General features: G+C 36.4%; 1 protein-coding gene across 1 annotated transcript in view; it reads right to left on the minus strand.

Moving 5' to 3' along the window:
* Positions 1-18,990, minus strand: part of LOC105363973 (uncharacterized) — a 58,070-nt gene that overhangs the window by 38,638 nt on the left and 442 nt on the right. The window contains exon 2 of the mRNA XM_011501797.1: positions 18,400-18,543. Coding sequence (XP_011500099.1) covers positions 18,400-18,516 — 117 coding nt within the window. The 5' untranslated portion in view covers positions 18,517-18,543. The remainder of the gene's footprint in view (positions 1-18,399; positions 18,544-18,990) is intronic.

Here is an 18,990-nt window from a genome sequence, read left to right on the forward strand (position 1 = left end):
TGAAATAAGTCTGGCAAAAATCTCTAATGCATATTGGTCGTTTGTAATGGTAATGAAGTAACGGAAAATTGCAAATCAATCATGTCTTACGCGACGTAAATGCATCGATAGTCAAAAAATATTACTCTACGTTACGTTTATTTTTTACTTATTCGAATTATTTCCTACTGAAATATCTAATTCATTTGTACAAACGAGCGCGCGAACATTATCAAGTAATTTCAACTTAATCATTCTAAACCCTTAAATATTTACTATTAATAATAAAGTATCATTTATTAAATGGCTAACAAAGCATTAATTATAAATTCCTTATTGCTTTTATAATTAGCCAAGGTTACGAGCATTTACAGTAATTAATTTTACGATCTTTTTTTAAGGTGTACCGGTATGAGTATTGCTTTACTGATTTAGGTACTTGGCATTTAAAAATACATAAAGTTGGTTACAAAGATAACGTTAATGTATATTAATTTTTCTTAGCGAACGTTTAAGAAACTCTGTTCAAAACATTTTATGCTTTACCAAGTGAGGGGAAAGATATTATAAAGCATTTTTTTTTCCCCATCAAGCTATCTTTACAAATCAAAGGAAAGTTTCGTCTTAATAATCCTCTTTCGTCATTTTTACGTACATTTTTTTCACATCGAAAGTGCCTATAAATTTTGTATTTATAGCCGTAATGATATTCATAATAAAATCTTTATGCACGCAATGTAAATGTAAACCAATCTTAAGAGGTGTTTGTAAGAAAAAAAAAAAAAAAAAAGAACAAAAAACAAAAAACATCGTGTACTAGAATAGTTTAATGGAATTAGAATAAGGTTTTCAATTAACACATTATTTATAATATTTTTCGTTATAAAACATTAATATTTTAACGCCTTGGTATATTTATGCTCTAGTGTAATTCGCCAATTAAAAGGATTTATAAATGAAATAATAAAATCTACTGCCAATACATTGTCACCTTATTTTATTTTGATTTATTATTTTAGCCAACATATTAATTATTGCTATTTTCATTTAATGATTTTCTAATAATAATACAATTTTAGCCGAAATTTTTTTGATACAACAACAACATAAAAAAAATAAAAACAAAAACAATATTTGTTTAGCTGCCATCGTGAGTTTTCAAAGTCTTATACAAATAATTAATATTTTTAACAAATTTAAAATTAGAACCGATAGTACACTATATAAATTGATTAAAATATATTTTTTCATTAATTCATAAGTCTAAAGCACATTAATTTTCAATTAAATCTTTTAGATCGCTTGAATTGAAAATGTCATCCACGATAAATTGTTAAGTTTGCAATAGCTGAGATGGGAACAAGTTTCTATTGCACTAAAACGTTAATATTAACAAATATATTTCATATATTAATTAATAATGGCATTGCGAAAGTTAATACACATTAGCTCTAATAATGCTTTAATAATAAGTGTACAAAGTAACAAGTGCAAAAGCTGAAAAGTTAAATTCTTTTTTCAATCCAGTAGTGCAATCAATTTATAAATATCCACATTATCGACACCTTAAACAATTAATTTCTATTCAAATGATATTACAATAATAATCAAGTGATTTGAGAATGCGAATTTTCCTTTGCTTTCTCTTATAACGAGCATTTAAAGTTTCATTCTGTTGTTTCTATAGTATTTATGAATTTTCGATTCAGAATGGGCGAAGAAGTCACGCTTTCTGCGAACTGATTCAACTATAACTTCGAAACCCCCTTCCTCCTGCTTCTACTCCTACTTCTTCTTTTTGTCTCCCCCCCCCCTTCCAACCCCCTTCCACCTCCTCTCATCCTCTCCTCCTACTCCTACTCCCTTCTACAGTTCGACTTATCGGGCGACTTAGCAATTGTTTCTGAAGCGCAAAAGCTTCTAGGAAGGGTACATAAAAGCACATTTCTCCGACTGTGTATCGTAAAAGGGAGAGAAAATAAAGAGGAGTTTGAAAGTGGTTGAAAATCGGCCAAGCCATTATCAAAACGTCGACGCGAGCATGCATCGAGCCACAAGAGAATAACTCGCACGACAGTCCTGTTAAACTCGGACGTTCTAATTTCTAAGGCTCGAAAATGCCCGACAATCGTTGTACTTATCCAACATGATGAAGGGAGAAGGGTGGGAGGCGGGGACAGAGGGGGCTGGATGACTGGTTCAACTCGCTAATCTATCGTAGCTCTAACATCCGGTAAGGTGCTGGGAAAAATCGGCTACGGATAAGATATCCATGTACCGGAGATTTTCCCGCCGGCGTCGTTAATAATACGCGGTTACGGTTATCGTTTCGAGGTCTGGGCTCGCTCGTTAATGTCGTCGGAAAAGCCGTGAGTAGGTTCGATGGTGAAAAGCCACGATTATGGCGAGCAATATAATATTTACCTCGCTACAACGACCCGGATCGGAGATAAACGTATATTTCAACGTACTCTTGAATTGGACTTGGTGGACCGATTGTACTCGAATGACAAGTGAAGGCACTATCGCGGAAAAGTGTAAAAATCAAACAAACAAACAAACAAACAAACAAACAAATAAATAAAATAAAGTAAAAGAAAAAAAGTACTGTCGTGGGACTTAAAGAGTGTTGGCCGATAAGAAGGTAAATAATTCGAGTTATTACGTCGACGATAAGGAGGCTTTGCCGCGGCTATAAATAACGGGATGGATAACTTTGGTAAATACGAATTACGAATTTGAAATTACGAAATCTTGAGTCCATCGTTAAGGTAAGAAGGCGATTCGTTGGCAATAAAGCGCTACTCAGACTCGTTATGCGGCGAGCAATCAACCCACGGCTATTTCCTTTCGCACTTGCTCCACTCTTGCACACTACTACTACTACTCGAGAACGCAGCATTGATCATGAGAAATTAATTCTAGCGAAACTATAATGATATATATATATATATATATATTGTTACGGGGGACTCGTAACAATGTTACTACACTTAATACGGCTTTCGGATGACTACTCCGTCGGCGAATATATCGATTCGATCTCCCGGCCCGCCCGGCAGTCCGTACGTCCACCTTCTTTCAATCACATCGAAATACCGTCGACGACTTTCTTATTTTCCAGTCGACTAATGGCTTCGCAGCAGCGCACTAGTCGACTGAGCCCAGCAAATAAACGTTCGCATTAACGGTGGAAAGCGAGGCGGAGCCGAGGGTGGTCGTCCATACGCCTTTTAGAGTACCTTAGGTGGAAATCAAGGGCGATTCACGCTGAGATGGTCTGTGGCGATGCAGCGAGCGATCTCCCGGAGCATCGAACCGAAACTTACTTATCAGGGCAGTAATAACGGGGCTGGAGCGGTCGCTCGGCCGGACGGCAAAGAGGCCAGGGAGCAAGGGAGCGAGGACGCATTAAGTCGCGAGACGTGAGTCCCGCGGCGCACTACCAACTGCAAAAGGTGCGTCGATCGGCTGAGCGAGTAGAGCGAATCGGACAAGGCTGCTCCTTTACTCTACCTATCCCTCCCCACCCTTCCCACCGTACCCTTTCTCCATCCCGTCCACCCTCCCTCCCACTCATCGCACTCTCATTCTCAAGTGGTCGAGACGCCCTTAGGGTCGCTGCAACCACGGGTACGGCGTGGATAGTCTAGGTAGAAGGGGCGAAGGGATGAATAGGGAGGGCGAGGAGGAGAGCCGGGGACTCGAGGGCCGTCCTCGACCGGAGGCCGCTTCCCCGGCGATCGATGCCATTGACTGGTCGGCTCGGGGCTTCGCGCTCGCACTTTTCCCTCGCTTACCTGGCTTTCCGACTGGGGTGGCAGCTCCTGGTAGCAGGCGGATTCGCCCGAGCCCCTGCGACTGCCCGCGATACACATCGCCCTGCGGAAGAGGCCCGCCACCAGGGCACAGAGGCCGCACTGCATGCCCGTGGCGCTGCCCGCCGATAGGGAGGTTGCCGCGGCCGCCGTCGGGAGGTCGGGCTGTTGCGGCGCCGGCCCGGGCCGCTGCCGGTGGCCTCGCGCCTCGCGTCTCCTCATCGGGGCCCGGGGCCCCTCATGCCGCCGCGAAAATTCGTCGCCTCGTTGCCGCGCGCACTCGGACACGGGAGACCGAGAGGGAGCTCGAGGGCGGGGCGGCACGTGCTCCGTCTGCCTCGCGTCTCGGTCGTCCGCCTCGTTGCCGTCGCCGTCGTTGTCGTCCTCGTCCTCGTCCTCTACTACCGCCTCTCCTTCCACTCTCATCCGCGGGGAGCTACTGCTACTGGCGTGCACCGGGCTATCGGCGGCCGCTCCCCCCCTCCGCTCGCACTCGGCACCGTCCCGTGGTCGCGCGCGCACTTCCCCGTCGGCATCCTCCTTCGCCGTATTTTTACTCTGGCGCGCGCGCGCGCGCGCTTGCTCGCTCGTACGCTCGCTCGGCACTCTCAACGAGTCGACTTACGACTCGTGGCCAGGGACGGCGGCCCCCCCGTCAAGGACGGCGCTGCTCCATCGCCCGAGACACTTTGCGGGTGGTCCTCTTTAAGAGCGCGGCGGCGCGTCGCGGCCCATCGCGATCGAGGACCGACTGAGTCGCCGCTCCAGGCAGCTCGGCTCGGAGGCTGCCGTCAGTGCCGTCGCCGTCGCCGTCGCGGCGCTCGCGCTCCTCTCTCTAGTGTGGGCCGACTCCTTCTCCCTCTGAAGTTCCCTTCCCCCGGATCGAAGGCGCGCACGCCGGCCGGCCGCTCGTCACGCACCGAGAGAGAGAGAGAGAGAGAGAGAGAGAGAGAGAGCGAGGGAGCGACTCGGCGATATCGTGGCGCGGCGTGGGTGGGAAGGGGGGACCGTCGGCAGCGTCGACGGTGACGGAGCGAAGGCGGGGTGGCGACGAGGGAAGGAGACAACAGCGGCGGCGATAAGAGCGATGACGAGAGGGGGATTGGGCGGGAGGGAGGGGCTGGCAGTGGCGGTAGTGGCGGCGGCGGTGGCGGCGGTGTCAGCTCGGAGCTCGGCCGGCCTCGGCTACGTTCGCTCGAGGAGAGATATCTGCCCGTCTCGCCCGACGACCTGCAGCGCGCCTCGAGATCCCGCGGATGCACGCACCTGCCTCCTCCCCCGGACCTCGTCGCGCCCGCGCAAGCCGGCAGATCAATATAACGCAGCACCGCGCCGGAGATCCCGGTTCCTCCTTCGGGGAGAGCCCGGCAAGCTCACCCGGGTGGTGGTGGTGGTGGTGGTGGTGGTGGTGGTGGTGGTGCTTGCACTCCGATCCCCGGGGTAAAAGGGTGGGGAGCGCGAGCCCCACGCGTAAATAAAGCCAACCCGTATTATCATTTCCGGCTGGTGAAATCGGGAGCTGCTGCTGCTGCTGCTCCTACTGCTACTGCTGGAGGAGGAGGAGGAGGAGGAGGAAAAGCAGAAGGAGCGTGAGTAGCAGGAGGAGCGGATGGGATGGAGCGGCTGGAGAAGGAGGAGGAGGAGGATGATCAAGGCTTACACACGCAAGATCTTTCGTCGCGCAAATTATGATCTTTGTGTAATAAAAAAAAAAAAAAACAAGAAAAAAAAAAGAAAAAAGAAAAAAAAACACGAAAGAAAGAAAAAGAGAATGAAAAAAAAAAAGAAATACTATTGCGCCATTCGGTATTTCACAAAAATGAATATCGGATATTGGAAAATCGATTGGCGGCACTTTTCCTTCTCTACAGAGTGAGCCTATCGTTTTATTTAAAAACTTGTCGAATAGACAAATTGTCATTAATTATAATATTGCTTACGGAGATGGAATGACGGGTATTCCGGTAACAATAGCCCTGGGGATACGTGCACCTACTAATTATTTCTCTGTCGTCTTTTCATTAACTCGCGGATTAGTGCTTTGATATTGCTAATTAGCGTAATAATAATCCATACGAATGAAGGGATAATCGAAGCTGGGCTACGCAGCTTTTCATAAAATTTGCATTATTAGCCGTAGGAGGATATTGTTCCTCTCATTCCTTAAAATCGTGAAAATCGAACGGCAGTGGTTCGCAATACTAAGAGACGGTCAAAGGGGCATTGTAAAAGATACCCATACTTGATGCATTTTCGTAGGGCAAAGGCTTTCCTAATGGTAAGGGCTAATCCGAATGGCCAATGGTCATTGATTAATATTAATTGAGCGGGAGGTATGATACTAAAGCAGCCCCGTCGCTAATAATATTTCTTCACGCTGACGAATGTATTATGAACGACGAACACTAAAGATCGGCTCGGAAACAAGTTGGCGCAACTCATTCGCACGCATCGAACAAAGCGGCGATGAATTCGCGCTGCCGGTCGCTCCAGTCCATGCGACTGCGCTCGATGCAGGCGATATTAACATTACGGGTTACCGGTTAATTCGCAATTAGTTTGGGCATGAATATCAAGTGTATGTAAATGCTTTATGTCCGTGTGGACGGGAGTCAATTATTGCGCTCACCGTTACATTTGCCACGCTGCCGGTAGTTATAATATTCTTTTATCTCGTGGGTCGCATGGTTTGTGTAAATGCCGTGCCAATGCGCCACGCCCGTTTATCTTATTCATTTTCAAGCCATTATATATATATATATATATATATATATATATAGGCGCTCCAGCGTGTGGTACATTATCGTCAAATATTCGTCTAATGGCTCGATCCAACAGCTTAATAACGGTTAATAACTATGAGCTTCGCATTCTTCAAAATATTTCAAGCCCTGTGTACTCATCAACGCGAATCAACGAAAATAAACATTTCGCTGAACCGTGCTCGCTACGGTATTTCATTGAACCTAACAACATATGCCGCGTGTTTCACAATCGCTCGATTATTGTCTTTGTGATTTTGCAAATGTATCCGCAATACCCTATTATGTAAGAAGTGGCTTATAATGCCTTTCTCTCTCTCTCTCTCTCTCTCTCTCTCTCTCTCTCTCTCTCTCTCAATTCTTATCTAGCTTCATTGAAATATCAATAATTCTTCTTTCCTACAAATCGTTCGATATTCTAAAAACATTCGTTTTTTTGCATTTTTTCAAAGAGCTCCTTATTTGGCCCCGGGAGCAGAAAGCGAACGTTCGACTCTCCTGACTATGAGCAGCCACGTGAAGTACGGCCACCCTCGGAAAATGCAGGAAAATCAATTGCGCTGCCGAAATGACAAAACCCGCGGCAGTGGTGAATTCTCCGTGCTCGGCCAAATGACAACACGTACGAATGCGCTGCGGAAATTAGCTGAGCGCCGAGGAGAAGACAATCCGGGCCTTCGATTCTCGGGCCGAGATTTCGTGGCCCACCGCAGTGGGAATATACATTTCGCGTGTCTGCAGGTGACGCCTCGATGAGATAGGATCGATGCCACGCCGTGTATGCGCCGACTGACGACGGCCAATTTCTTCCTCCCCTTTCTCTCCCTCTCTCTCTCTCTCTCTCCCACCCTTCCCCTTCCTTCAATGTTGCCGCGCTCGCGCTCGCCCTATCGCTAACGCTCCGTCTCTTTTCTCAATTTTTTTTAATGGACATTGAGACGCGACTCAATCCCTTCACGTCCACCTGACGTATCCTACTCCAACTTATAACGTCTCTTACGCGTTGATTTTTTATGGCGGTGTCCTTGCATCGCGAGCCCTGGCTGCTGGTGCGGCTGTCCGATAAGCGCTTACGATGTACGACGACGATCGTCGAGGCAATGTGAACTCTCGATATGAATGTCGCTTTAATATTTTCTTCTTTTGTTGTCGGCTTGCTTATGCGCTCGATCGAACGCATTGTAATATCAAGCGTAATGCGACGTTGGAGAGAAAGGTTATTATCAAAGGTGATTTCATCCAAGTCATTAATGCATCGTTAACCGGGTTATACTGTGTAAACTCAGATATTATTGTAAAACTCGGTTACCTTTAACGTGAGAAACAAAAGGTATGACTCAATTGTAAAAGTGTTAATATTTGATCTATTATAACGCTAATTAGCCGAGTTCTTAAAAGGAAAACAGGGAGTATTTAATGACTGACCATTGAATACATAGTTTTGTAGAGCAGCTTTTCTTACTTTTAACACACAATCGAAACTTAAATGAATATATTACATCATCATTTCTGGATTACCGACCTAACGCCAATAATATCGCTTGCATGGCCCATATGTCTGAATTATAGAAAAAAAAGGTGTTCCGAGCATCTGTCGATAAATAATTCTTTGAAAAACTCTCTTATAATATAGGCGAGCTACGGCTAAGCCTTAATAACTATTGTTCATTAATTTCTTTGCTTTTTTTCTTCTATTTTTACATTTTTTTTTTATTTTTTTTTTAATTTATTTTTATTTTATTATTGAAACGATGTGTTTATTCTTGAGATTTCAAATTCAAATTCCTTCGTGCGAGGAATTTCGAGATAAAGAGAAAACCTGTGCACTTCAATTTCCATGTTGTTCATTGCTTTGTATTATACGCTGTGCATACGTTACTCGCACATCTTTGAAAGTAAGTAAATGTGTTTTTTCGTTTTCAAGCTCTCAGCGCTCGTAAAGAAAAACTCTAAGAACGAAAGCACGAGAGTTGAATGTCTAAAGACTTTTCTAATTTTACTAGCTACTCTTAAAAAAAAAAAAAACACAAGTGCACATCGTTCTGTATTTACTGTCAAAAAGAAAAAGAAAATAATAACAATAATACAAAAAATAACTATACTTCAGATTCATCAGACTATCTTGGCTTTTAAAAACGAACAAGACTTTTTATTCATAGTTTTAAATGCGATAATCTGTGATCTGTTTTATGTGGAACGCGTATTATATATTGCCAGCATGGGCCAACATTCTCAATTATCTTGAGAGTTTTATACTATCTAGTAGTACGTATATACATTATCTTGCAATTGAGTTGCAGTGAACGACGAATTTGCTAAGCACCTGCAAACACTTAACCTTGCCCAATCGAAAATGGGAAGTATCTTTTCTTCTTTCCCTTGGACGTACACTTCGAGCTTCTTTAGGCTTCGTATATTATCGACTTTTCTTTCTTGCAATTTTGCATTTTTTTCTGCGCACTCATACTTTCTTTGCCCTACTCTCGCCATTCAACCTTGCTTTATATCTGATTTACATGATAATATATATATATATATATATATATATATATATATAAATCTTGCGAATATTATATTAAATGATGAATTTTTTCTTTTGCAGCTTCCTCGTACCGGCAATGTCCCCTTAAAATTTACTATATTCTCAACGTCCTCATTGTAAACAGTTTGTGAATTCGTTCATATCTCCTCCCTCGCATTTCTCATCGTATAAATCTTTTAATTTTTCTCAATTAAATCGACCTATTTCTTATAATTTGAATATTTTTTCTATTAATAATTACATTGTCGGAGGCTCTTGAGTAGAATGGAAAAAAAAAACAAAAAAAAACAGAGATAATATATAGCATGACCTCTTTATAAGAAAAAAAAAAGATCACTGAAAGATTTAGAAGAAACATTAATCCGCGGATTATAGCGACGTCATGGCTGATAAATCAGAATGGAAATAAATTAGTAAATTAATTAAAATTGCATCATTGGCAAAATCCTTACGTAAAATGATTGAGTTTTCGTCAATAGCCGACGTAAAATCAATATACGCTACGCAAAAGCAACAATAAACTTGTAATAAATTCTTGTAAACTATTACGTTCTCTCAAATGATAAAAATGTTCAATGAATATTCAATATATCGAACTTGATTAAATATAAAATATTGCTAATTATTTGTAAAGCTCTGCTTCGATAATATTATCACATCGAAAGATAATTTTTTCCCCAAAAACATTCCTTGTTTTTCCACAAATAAATTATAATTTCCAAACTGATATAATGAAGCTAACGTTTGTGTATAATGTAATTTATTTCATTTAATAAGAAATCGCAATTAATGGCCGAAAATCTTTGACAAATGTACATAAAGCCGCTAAACATTATAACTTATGTAAATATCTATATTTAACAATAAGTTTGATTACATATTTATTTAATTGATTTTATAATGAATAAGTTTCCATTAAGTATTAATAAAAAATACCACTGTTTAATTTTTTTTGAAATGCCCCGTAAATAGAATGAATAATAATATACCGATAACGTAGCTGTATTATTGTAAATAATATTGAGATAGTGTGCTGAATTTTTTTGAAAGTCTAATTATGTTGCTTAAGAATATTTAATAAATCAACGATAAAGCGACGCAATAATTCCTCGATAATTTTATAAATAATATAATAAAATATCATTGTATTTCATATCTAAGAGAAAAATGTGATTTTACTATTGAAATTAATTGTAATTAGTCCAATTATTTCAGTCAGTTATTTAAATGTTATTATCATTATAATTATTGTTATTGTTATTATTGTTATTGTTATTGTTGTTATTGTTGCTGTTATTATTAATATTATTATTATGTTGTACAGTGACAAAATGAAATTATTAAAACTTTCAACGAGGGATATCATTCAAACTAAATTCTTCGACACTACGTATTACTTTAGAAATTAAATAATTTACAATTTTAATATATTTACAGAATATTTTTAAACCGTTGCTCTTATGTGACTACTGATAATAAAAACATGACCCTTGCATATCCTCAAAAATCAACTGCAGTAGAACAATATTTATTTTTGCAACATTCTACATACATATTATTAAACGTATAAAACTTAATAAATTTTATTAATTTTTGTTCTCCGCAGCTTTTATATAGAAATGTCAGAGCAACTTTCTTTAGTAGACAATGAGTTTATGCTCTGTTTAATTGAATCCAAACAGTGTAATAGTAAACTTTTTAACTGTTCCTAATTATACTAGAAATGATTTAATTGGCAAAGCTATTTCTGCTCTAAAATGACGATGCAATTTTAAACAAGAAATAATTGAAAGACATCAAATAAATAAACAATAAGCACAAATTGCTAATATACATTCATTGATCTAATTAACTCGATACAAGTTTGTTCCGAAATCATAGCCGCTGTCTTAAAATATTTTTTAAAAAGAAAGAGAGAGAGAGAGAGAGAGAGAGAGAGAGAATAACATCAACAACAAATAATGCATGAAAATATTTGAATATATAATTTGAGCACTGCAGAATTAAGTGAAATAATTTTCCATGAAAAAATAGAAAACGTTTCGTTTTCTTGAAAAAAATTGTTTTTCTGAGAATAATATATATTTTCTCGCTCTCTCTCTCTCTCTCTCTCTCTCTCTCTCTCTCAAGTTATGTTAACTGTTAAATGAAATTGTTAAAAGAAACGAAATTAGCTTTCGAAAATAAGAATTTACTGAAACAAAATAAGCCGTTAGCTTTTTCTCGCACAAAATTATTTATTATTATGGTTAAAACCAAATGTTTGTAGTTATTAGTGTTAATATACTCATGGCGTAAAAGTTTAAAGATTCTCGTTTGAAAAGTTTTCTTCGTTAATCTAAAATATTGACTTTCATTAACAGTGAAATGTTATGTCTCGATATTATTATGTCCTGTAATTCCTTTTCTATCGGTAAATTCCTCCTGACAATTATTGTTACGATGATAATTACGTCCGGGAAATTTTATTAGCCTGATTTTCGTGACAAGGTCCTCCTACTATATGACAATGATTTTAAATGCTATCAACGTTCCATGGAAAACACTATAATTTATACGTCGCGACAGCGACAAGTGTATTGCGTAAGATGGTAAGTTATTGCAGGTGGGCACTTAACGCGAAAACTAAAAGCAACGAGCGCATAGAGAAAAACATGAAACGGACAACGTGAGTAATTTGTACATGGCGCGAGGATTTTACCTTCAACAACAAAGTTTGTCGCAAAAGCGATCGATCTGACGTTACATAAGGCCGTGATCAGTGATAGATCACAATCTTAAATAGCCGCTCTAAAGATTTCGTGTGACGCGGTCGTTAACATAATCGCTTTATTGTCCCGTGACATTTTGAATCGATCGAGTGACATCACCTAAGCAAGTAATAACAGGGAGTAATATTTACGACTTCTTGCGGCGGGGAAATCGGTTGTTCTCCCCCAGCCAGAGGGGTTTGACCGCCGCGGATCGGCCACGGACGGGTGCAGCGACGAAGCCACCCATCAACGAAATTAATTCGTGGAATATCAGATCTCACGTACCAGCCACGTCCCTTATCGAATTTAATTGATCAGCAGCAACCCAACTGCATTATCCGTATATTTTCCGCGCGATTAAATTAGGCGAAGGTGCAAGGAGAGCCGATACGGGAGAGTCACTGTCCAACGCTCGGTAAACATTCGTTGTTTTTTCCCGTCGCTTATCGTCGTGAATATCGTTGATGCCCGGACCATGTGAAAATGCATAGGGCTTTTCCTACACCCCCCCCCCCGACTTTGGCAAGTCGACAGACTGAAACGGACGAACCCTTCGGTCCTCCGAAGTCTTTGCTTTTCTACCGAACAAGCTATATAAGCCAATTCAAATGCCATAGTTTATATTTTTTCTATATATTGCCGAGTGGACGGGTGAACGAATTATAAAGCATGATGATTCCCTTCTAGTAAATGCAGTGGGTGAGAAGAAAGATAATGAAATAGTCGAAAAGTTTAGCTTTTAAAATTTATTAGCTTTGCAATTGATCGACAAACGATCGATTGCCTACTTATTTTCGTTTGTTCTCCCAAATTCAACGGTCAACCTTTGCCAACAAAACCCTATCGAGAACGCTTGATCCAGTTTCGTATATATATATATATATATATATATATATATATATACATATATAACAAAAAATACGCGCACACATATATATATATATAAGGTCATTTGTTCTGTAGATACAGCCGGTAATTATTCGAGCTGACACATTCATTTATTTTACATCTTTTTTTGTAATTTTGACATTTTAACCTCCGAGAGTAACCAAGATATCAAGTAAGGCAAAGCGCCCAGTTGACCTACTTGCTTTAAAAAATAAATCATACAAACTGGTATGAAATTTTTATCGCATTTTTTCACCAAATATTGGAATTTTGGATAATAGTTTGTGTGTTTGCCCCCCCCCCCCACCCACACACACATCATTCGAAACGTGTAAAAAATTTGCTTATCCTTTAGCGATGATAAAACTACAAGCAAATTGAAATATATGTATTACATTGTGCAATGCATCTTTTATTAATTTACATGATATCAAATTCTATGACTTGTTTCCATTATGATAAATTATAATATATCAGAAAATATATTTTAGAGCGCTAACGACAGTATATTAAATTAAGGATAAAGTTGATATCAATTTTTGAATATCCACGACCGGTAAATGAAATTGTCAAATATTTGTATTTATTTCTTTCAAAATCCTTTGTAATATCCTCATTTCACAATTCATCAAATGATCTTTATTAACAAGCAGAATAGAAGCTTTACGAAAGATGAATTTCGAGGAGTCTGTATGCGTAGTTCTGTTGAACCTAATAATGAATCCCACCAGCCATAACTCATCCTAATAGACCCTAGTTTCTGAGATAACTAGCATTTTAAGTAAAATATGTAAAAAAAAAAGAAGAAAAAAAAAAGAAAAGAAAAGAAAAAAAAAGGTACAATGAGAAAAGACATTATAACTTGGCAGCTATTTATTGTGAAAAGTATACTAACCCAATCAGAAAATTAAAATTGAAATAACATCCCTTAATTTCAACTGTAGTATCATATAATTTTTAAATTAAAACTCTTCAGAGTTACAAATAAATATTCAATTAATAATCATAAATAAATTTGATTGTTAATTTCATCACTATTTCATAAAGACGGATTTACATTCAGCCGTAATAACTTTTTCTTTTATGGTAACCATGTATTTTCTAATGTTATTGATTATTTAATTATCAAATTAAAAAATTTCTTATTCTTACATAACACCTTAAATAAAAATTGTTTTTGAAGAATCACGCTCGGCAAAATGAATAATAGTTTTGAAATTTATTAGTTGGAATGAAAAACTTTTCCTTGCAATCTCGTCTAAATCTATGTTACACAGATCTTATGTGCACTTTGAAAGTTATTATCTTGAAGGAAGTAACTTTTGATAAACTACTACAAAATATCGTGATATTATATAAAACATGTTATATAGTAGTATTCAAGCAATTGAAATACTTTTTAATATTATCGATGCTTGAAAATGAATAATAAAATCGTTACCAAAGCTGTAAAGCGTTATTTATTTTTAAAATCTGTCATTGATATATCTTGGAAGTAAAATGCATGGACCTTCAAAACATTTGATTTCATACAAACACATTTTTTCTAGTCGATAGAATATGAATGACCGTTATTTTTAAGATAATTTATTTTGAAATATTTTTACGTATATACGAGGGATATTTAAAAAATTATACATATATACATATATACATATATATATATATATATATATATATATATATATATAGAGAGAGAGAGAGAGAGAGAGAGAGAGAGAGCTAGTTGTTTTTTAAATGTCGTTGAAAGTCACAGACACGAGTAAAAGAGTATTTTTATTATATTCGCTTTCAACTATCGAGTATCGTGCAAAATCACGTGGCCAGACTGCATAAATATAATTTTAAAGGCTCATTAAATCTTTGGCATTTCTTCTAAATATATAGATGCAACTAAAATTTGTTAGCAAGACAAATTTTGAATACATAAATAGAGTGTAAGATACTAGTCGGTTAATTTATCGAAATTCACATTTTCATTATAAAAGAACTTGAAAATATTAAAAATCAATAGATTGAGAATATTAATGATTATAAAAGTGTAACGAGTGAGATTATTTAAATTCGTCGAGTAAACTTCTTTCAGATTTAAACGATTTAATTCTTTTCCTCATTTTATCTTATAAATTTGAAATACTGCAGTGTGGCGAAGAGTTTCAAATATGAAAGGTATGACAGATGTGTCGTTCCCGGATGAATAGAACTCGTTTTGAAAGATTTTCAACTTTTTTTTTCTTCGTTGCAATATTTTTTTGTTTTTGTTCGTTGCAAAAGCGCTATCTTCGATATTAAGTTTTGAAGAAGTTAGGAGTAAGAAAAGAAAATTAAAAGGGTCGATTTCAAATGAAATATGTGCAGTATTTGCCTTTGATAATGTTTGTATTTTAAAATCAGAGTTACGCCTTGGATGAAAAATTATTGTATTTTCCGTGTATAAATGTTCGGACGTGAGAATGTGATGAATATTGTAACAAATAAATAAAAACGTTCGTATAAGATACTACAATCTTATGAGAATTTGTACTAAAAATATATTAATTTTACTTTTCACTATAATTTAGATATTTTTACACTGCAGTTTTTAATAACATATCTATTTTCGTACAGAATCGCTTTCGCCTAATATACACCGTTTTAACAATAAAGAATATTAAAGCATCTAATTTTCATTTAACGAGATTTAATTCGGTAACGATATATTGAAAATAGAAAAGAAAACGAGAATAAAATAGTTACCAGTAGCTTATTTTATGTCTTTGTGCAATTTATTGATCATAAAATAATTCTAAAGATCAAAAGATCCATACAACTATAAATATATAAATTAACAATTGGTAATTTGATGTAATGAAAACATTTTTCTAATTAAGAAAACTTTTTAACAATACGATAGAAATACATAAAATATTTTATATTTAATTTAAGGAAATAAGTAGAAAAGGTTTAGGATCTGGTCAGACGAACAAAATATTAATGAGAGAGTGAGAGATTGATAGAGAGAGAGAGAGAGAGAGAGAAAAGAGAAATATTGTACGATATGTGCGCATTAAATTTCTCAATTTTCTATAGGCGAAGAAGATAAATATATTTTGAAATTAGTCTATATAATCTTTAAGATTATGTGAAAACATAATTGACAAGAACCACTTAAGCTCGTTAGTATCCACTTAAGTAATTATATCTTGCGTTGTTCAAAAATAATATCGATTGATATAATCTAAATGTTGTATATTTTAAGTGGGTAATATTGAAAAGGCTCGTTCATTGAATAAAATGAAATCTTTTATTCGGAAACTATTCAACGATAGTATTATTATTTCTAAATATATTTTAATATAATTCCAATTTCAACAAAGACTGTGTCGCTGCGTTGAGAATAATCAAATTTCCATATATTTTTACAATATTACGATGAATATTAAAAGTACGCTATGCATGCTTTTACGTCAACACTGACTGAATAAGAAAGAATTGAAAGAGTTGTGTATAAAAGAAAAAAAAAATGGGATAAAAAATAATAATAAAGTAAGATATGTATTATAGAATGCCTGGCATGCACATGTGTAATTCAAGAGGTTATACGATATGGCAAACAAAAATTCAAATTTTAAAAAGACTTTATGAAATTTTCATACTACACAAAGTAATATGCACGCAAATTTTAATAGTTTAATAAGAACTATTGAATTTTTCAACAATTTCAATGAATTTATTTTTAAAGACACGCATTGAATATTGAATGCATTGTTAGTATGTAAAAAATTACAAATTACTATGTAACCTAGGAAAATGTAAATGAAAAATGTAAAAATGTTTAAAAAAAAAAAAAAAAAAAAAAAAAAACTTTTTTTCCTTTCACGTATGAGCTTCGATGAAATTTGATACTTTATACTCTAGTCTGCGCTTAGACGCTGTTTGGTAATTTTTAAATCATTTCTCAATATTTTCCATGCTCGCCAGAGTGGATTTTCTTCTATTATTTTAACACTTTATCATTTCGAAATAGTATTGTAATATTTAACTTGCCATTTTATAAACTAATGCGCTCCATTTAACTTTATGGTGATAAGCAAACATTCGGCGAGTCGATTAAAATAGAAACAAAATATAAAAGAAAAAAAAAAACAAAGAAAAATCACTGGTCTAACATAAAATGTTCTTTCAATTTTCCGAAGCCATAAGACGATAAAAAATTTTTGTAGTGGAAACGATTTTCCAAGACGTGCAACATCAAGCATCGAGCATCATTCGCAAGTCAATTATTCCTAATGCTTTTCGCTCCTATAATCATGGTGAAAAAATAATCGACTTTTTTCTTTAATACCTACTTGATAATGATTACGAGTTTTTGTTAAATGGAGCACACCTTTTTACTCAATCGTCGATGAAGCAGAATTCTCCAGTTGCCGTTACGCGACATCTAAGTATAAATGTGCGTACTACAATTCGATAAGGCACTTTCCTTCAATGGGAATCAATTTTTCGTGAACGGCATTTCGTAAAAATTATGTTGTCAACATTTTTTTCATATACTGGCATTCAATTACGAACAGGGTCGCGCGTAATAGATTTACATTAAAAACAAAACAAAAAAAACTAAAAAAAAAACAGTATAAAGAGCAAAGTTTCGAATTTTATTTACTGGTTGTCCGTTATGATAATGCAAAGGGTAGATACGGATAAGATAAGTAGTAGTTGTATTTTTAATGTATTGAGAATGTTGAAATTTAATCTAAATGAAATAAATCATTTTGCAAATCTCATTATTATTCACTGCGAATGATTTTCAATTCATTTATCGACTTTCTTTTTCACACATGTTATATCATTATTTCTTATCATTAAAAAAAAAAAGGAAGAAAAAAAATCAAAAAAAAAAAAAACAAAAAAAAAATTACTCATAATTTACAATTAAGAAACTAGTTGGTGAATGTATATTGTAAGCGTACTTTTGCAAAATATTATGGGAAACGCATCATAGATTCGCTTATAAGGCGTCACTTTTGGCAGCTACTTTTACATTTGAAATCATCAAATTCAATACATTTCAAACAAATCTTATTATTATTATTATTATTATTATTATTATTCATTCATTGAATTTCGATAATCTATAATTGCAGACCGTCAGTTTTTATCGTTTAATCAATAAGAAACGTAATGCGAAAGAATCCATTGTGTAAAATAGATATCTTACAAACATAAAATGCAATCCTGAAAATAATTGAATGTATTTTTGATATGAAAATAGCACTAGATACAGCAATGCCAAATGTTTGGTTAATTCCAAAATATCTAAAACGTATATGAAGAAAATTTATGTGGAAAGAATTGCTTGACATTGTAATTTTCTTACCGAGTTGCACAAAGACATTTCATGTTAGAAAACGAGTAATTTAATATTGCAAAATTTTATTCGAAATTATGAATAATCTTATATGACTTTTATGCTTACTTCTGCATTATTTTCTGTTGTTTTATCATATAAAAATATTTCCTTCGAACTAAATGCAAAATATACTTTTTCATAATGACAATAGATTCTCAAATGTCTCTCTCTCTCTCTCTCTCTGTTTCTCGCGAAACGTGAAATGTCGGTGTTTAACTTATGGTATAACTTATGTGTTAAAAATGAAATTTAAATTTAACAAACTCACTAAACTCACTTGAAGAAACGTTCGAATAATAATTCCTGTTAGGCTGACACCACCACGCCGACATAGAACTGCCGGGGGAACAACAATATCGAGTGGAAGTTTCGGTAAAGCCATCATAATATCGATGTTTTTTCATTTGTTGAACTGAAACATGCGAACAAGGGAGTTTACATTTAAATCTAATATTAAAACTCGGAAAAAGAAGAAAAAGAAAAGATTCGAGCTCTTGATTTTTATGACCATGCGTTCTCGTTATTTTATGATGATCCTTTCCCGTTCAATCTTCTATCTTCTACCCGATGATAACCGCGTTTTTCCAAACAATATAACAACATAAATTTTAGATTATAAAAATGAAATTTACTAGGTCACAGGCGTTCGAGCGCCCAAGCCGAGCACGTTATTCGCCAATGTATACGTAATTTATCCGGCCACATGATTGTGTATACAATTCGAGTTTGTAGCGTAGCTCTCTACGTAAACACAACACTCGGATTATTGGAAAAAAACTATATATATATGTGTGTGTGTGTGTGTGTGTATACACACTAACATATATGCATAGGTGCGCGAACGCGAAGAAAGAACGCA

This window comes from Ceratosolen solmsi, unplaced genomic scaffold (genome assembly GCF_000503995.2).
Source record: "Ceratosolen solmsi marchali unplaced genomic scaffold, CerSol_1.0 scaffold23, whole genome shotgun sequence".
Classification (NCBI taxonomy): Eukaryota; Metazoa; Arthropoda; class Insecta; order Hymenoptera; family Agaonidae; genus Ceratosolen; species Ceratosolen solmsi.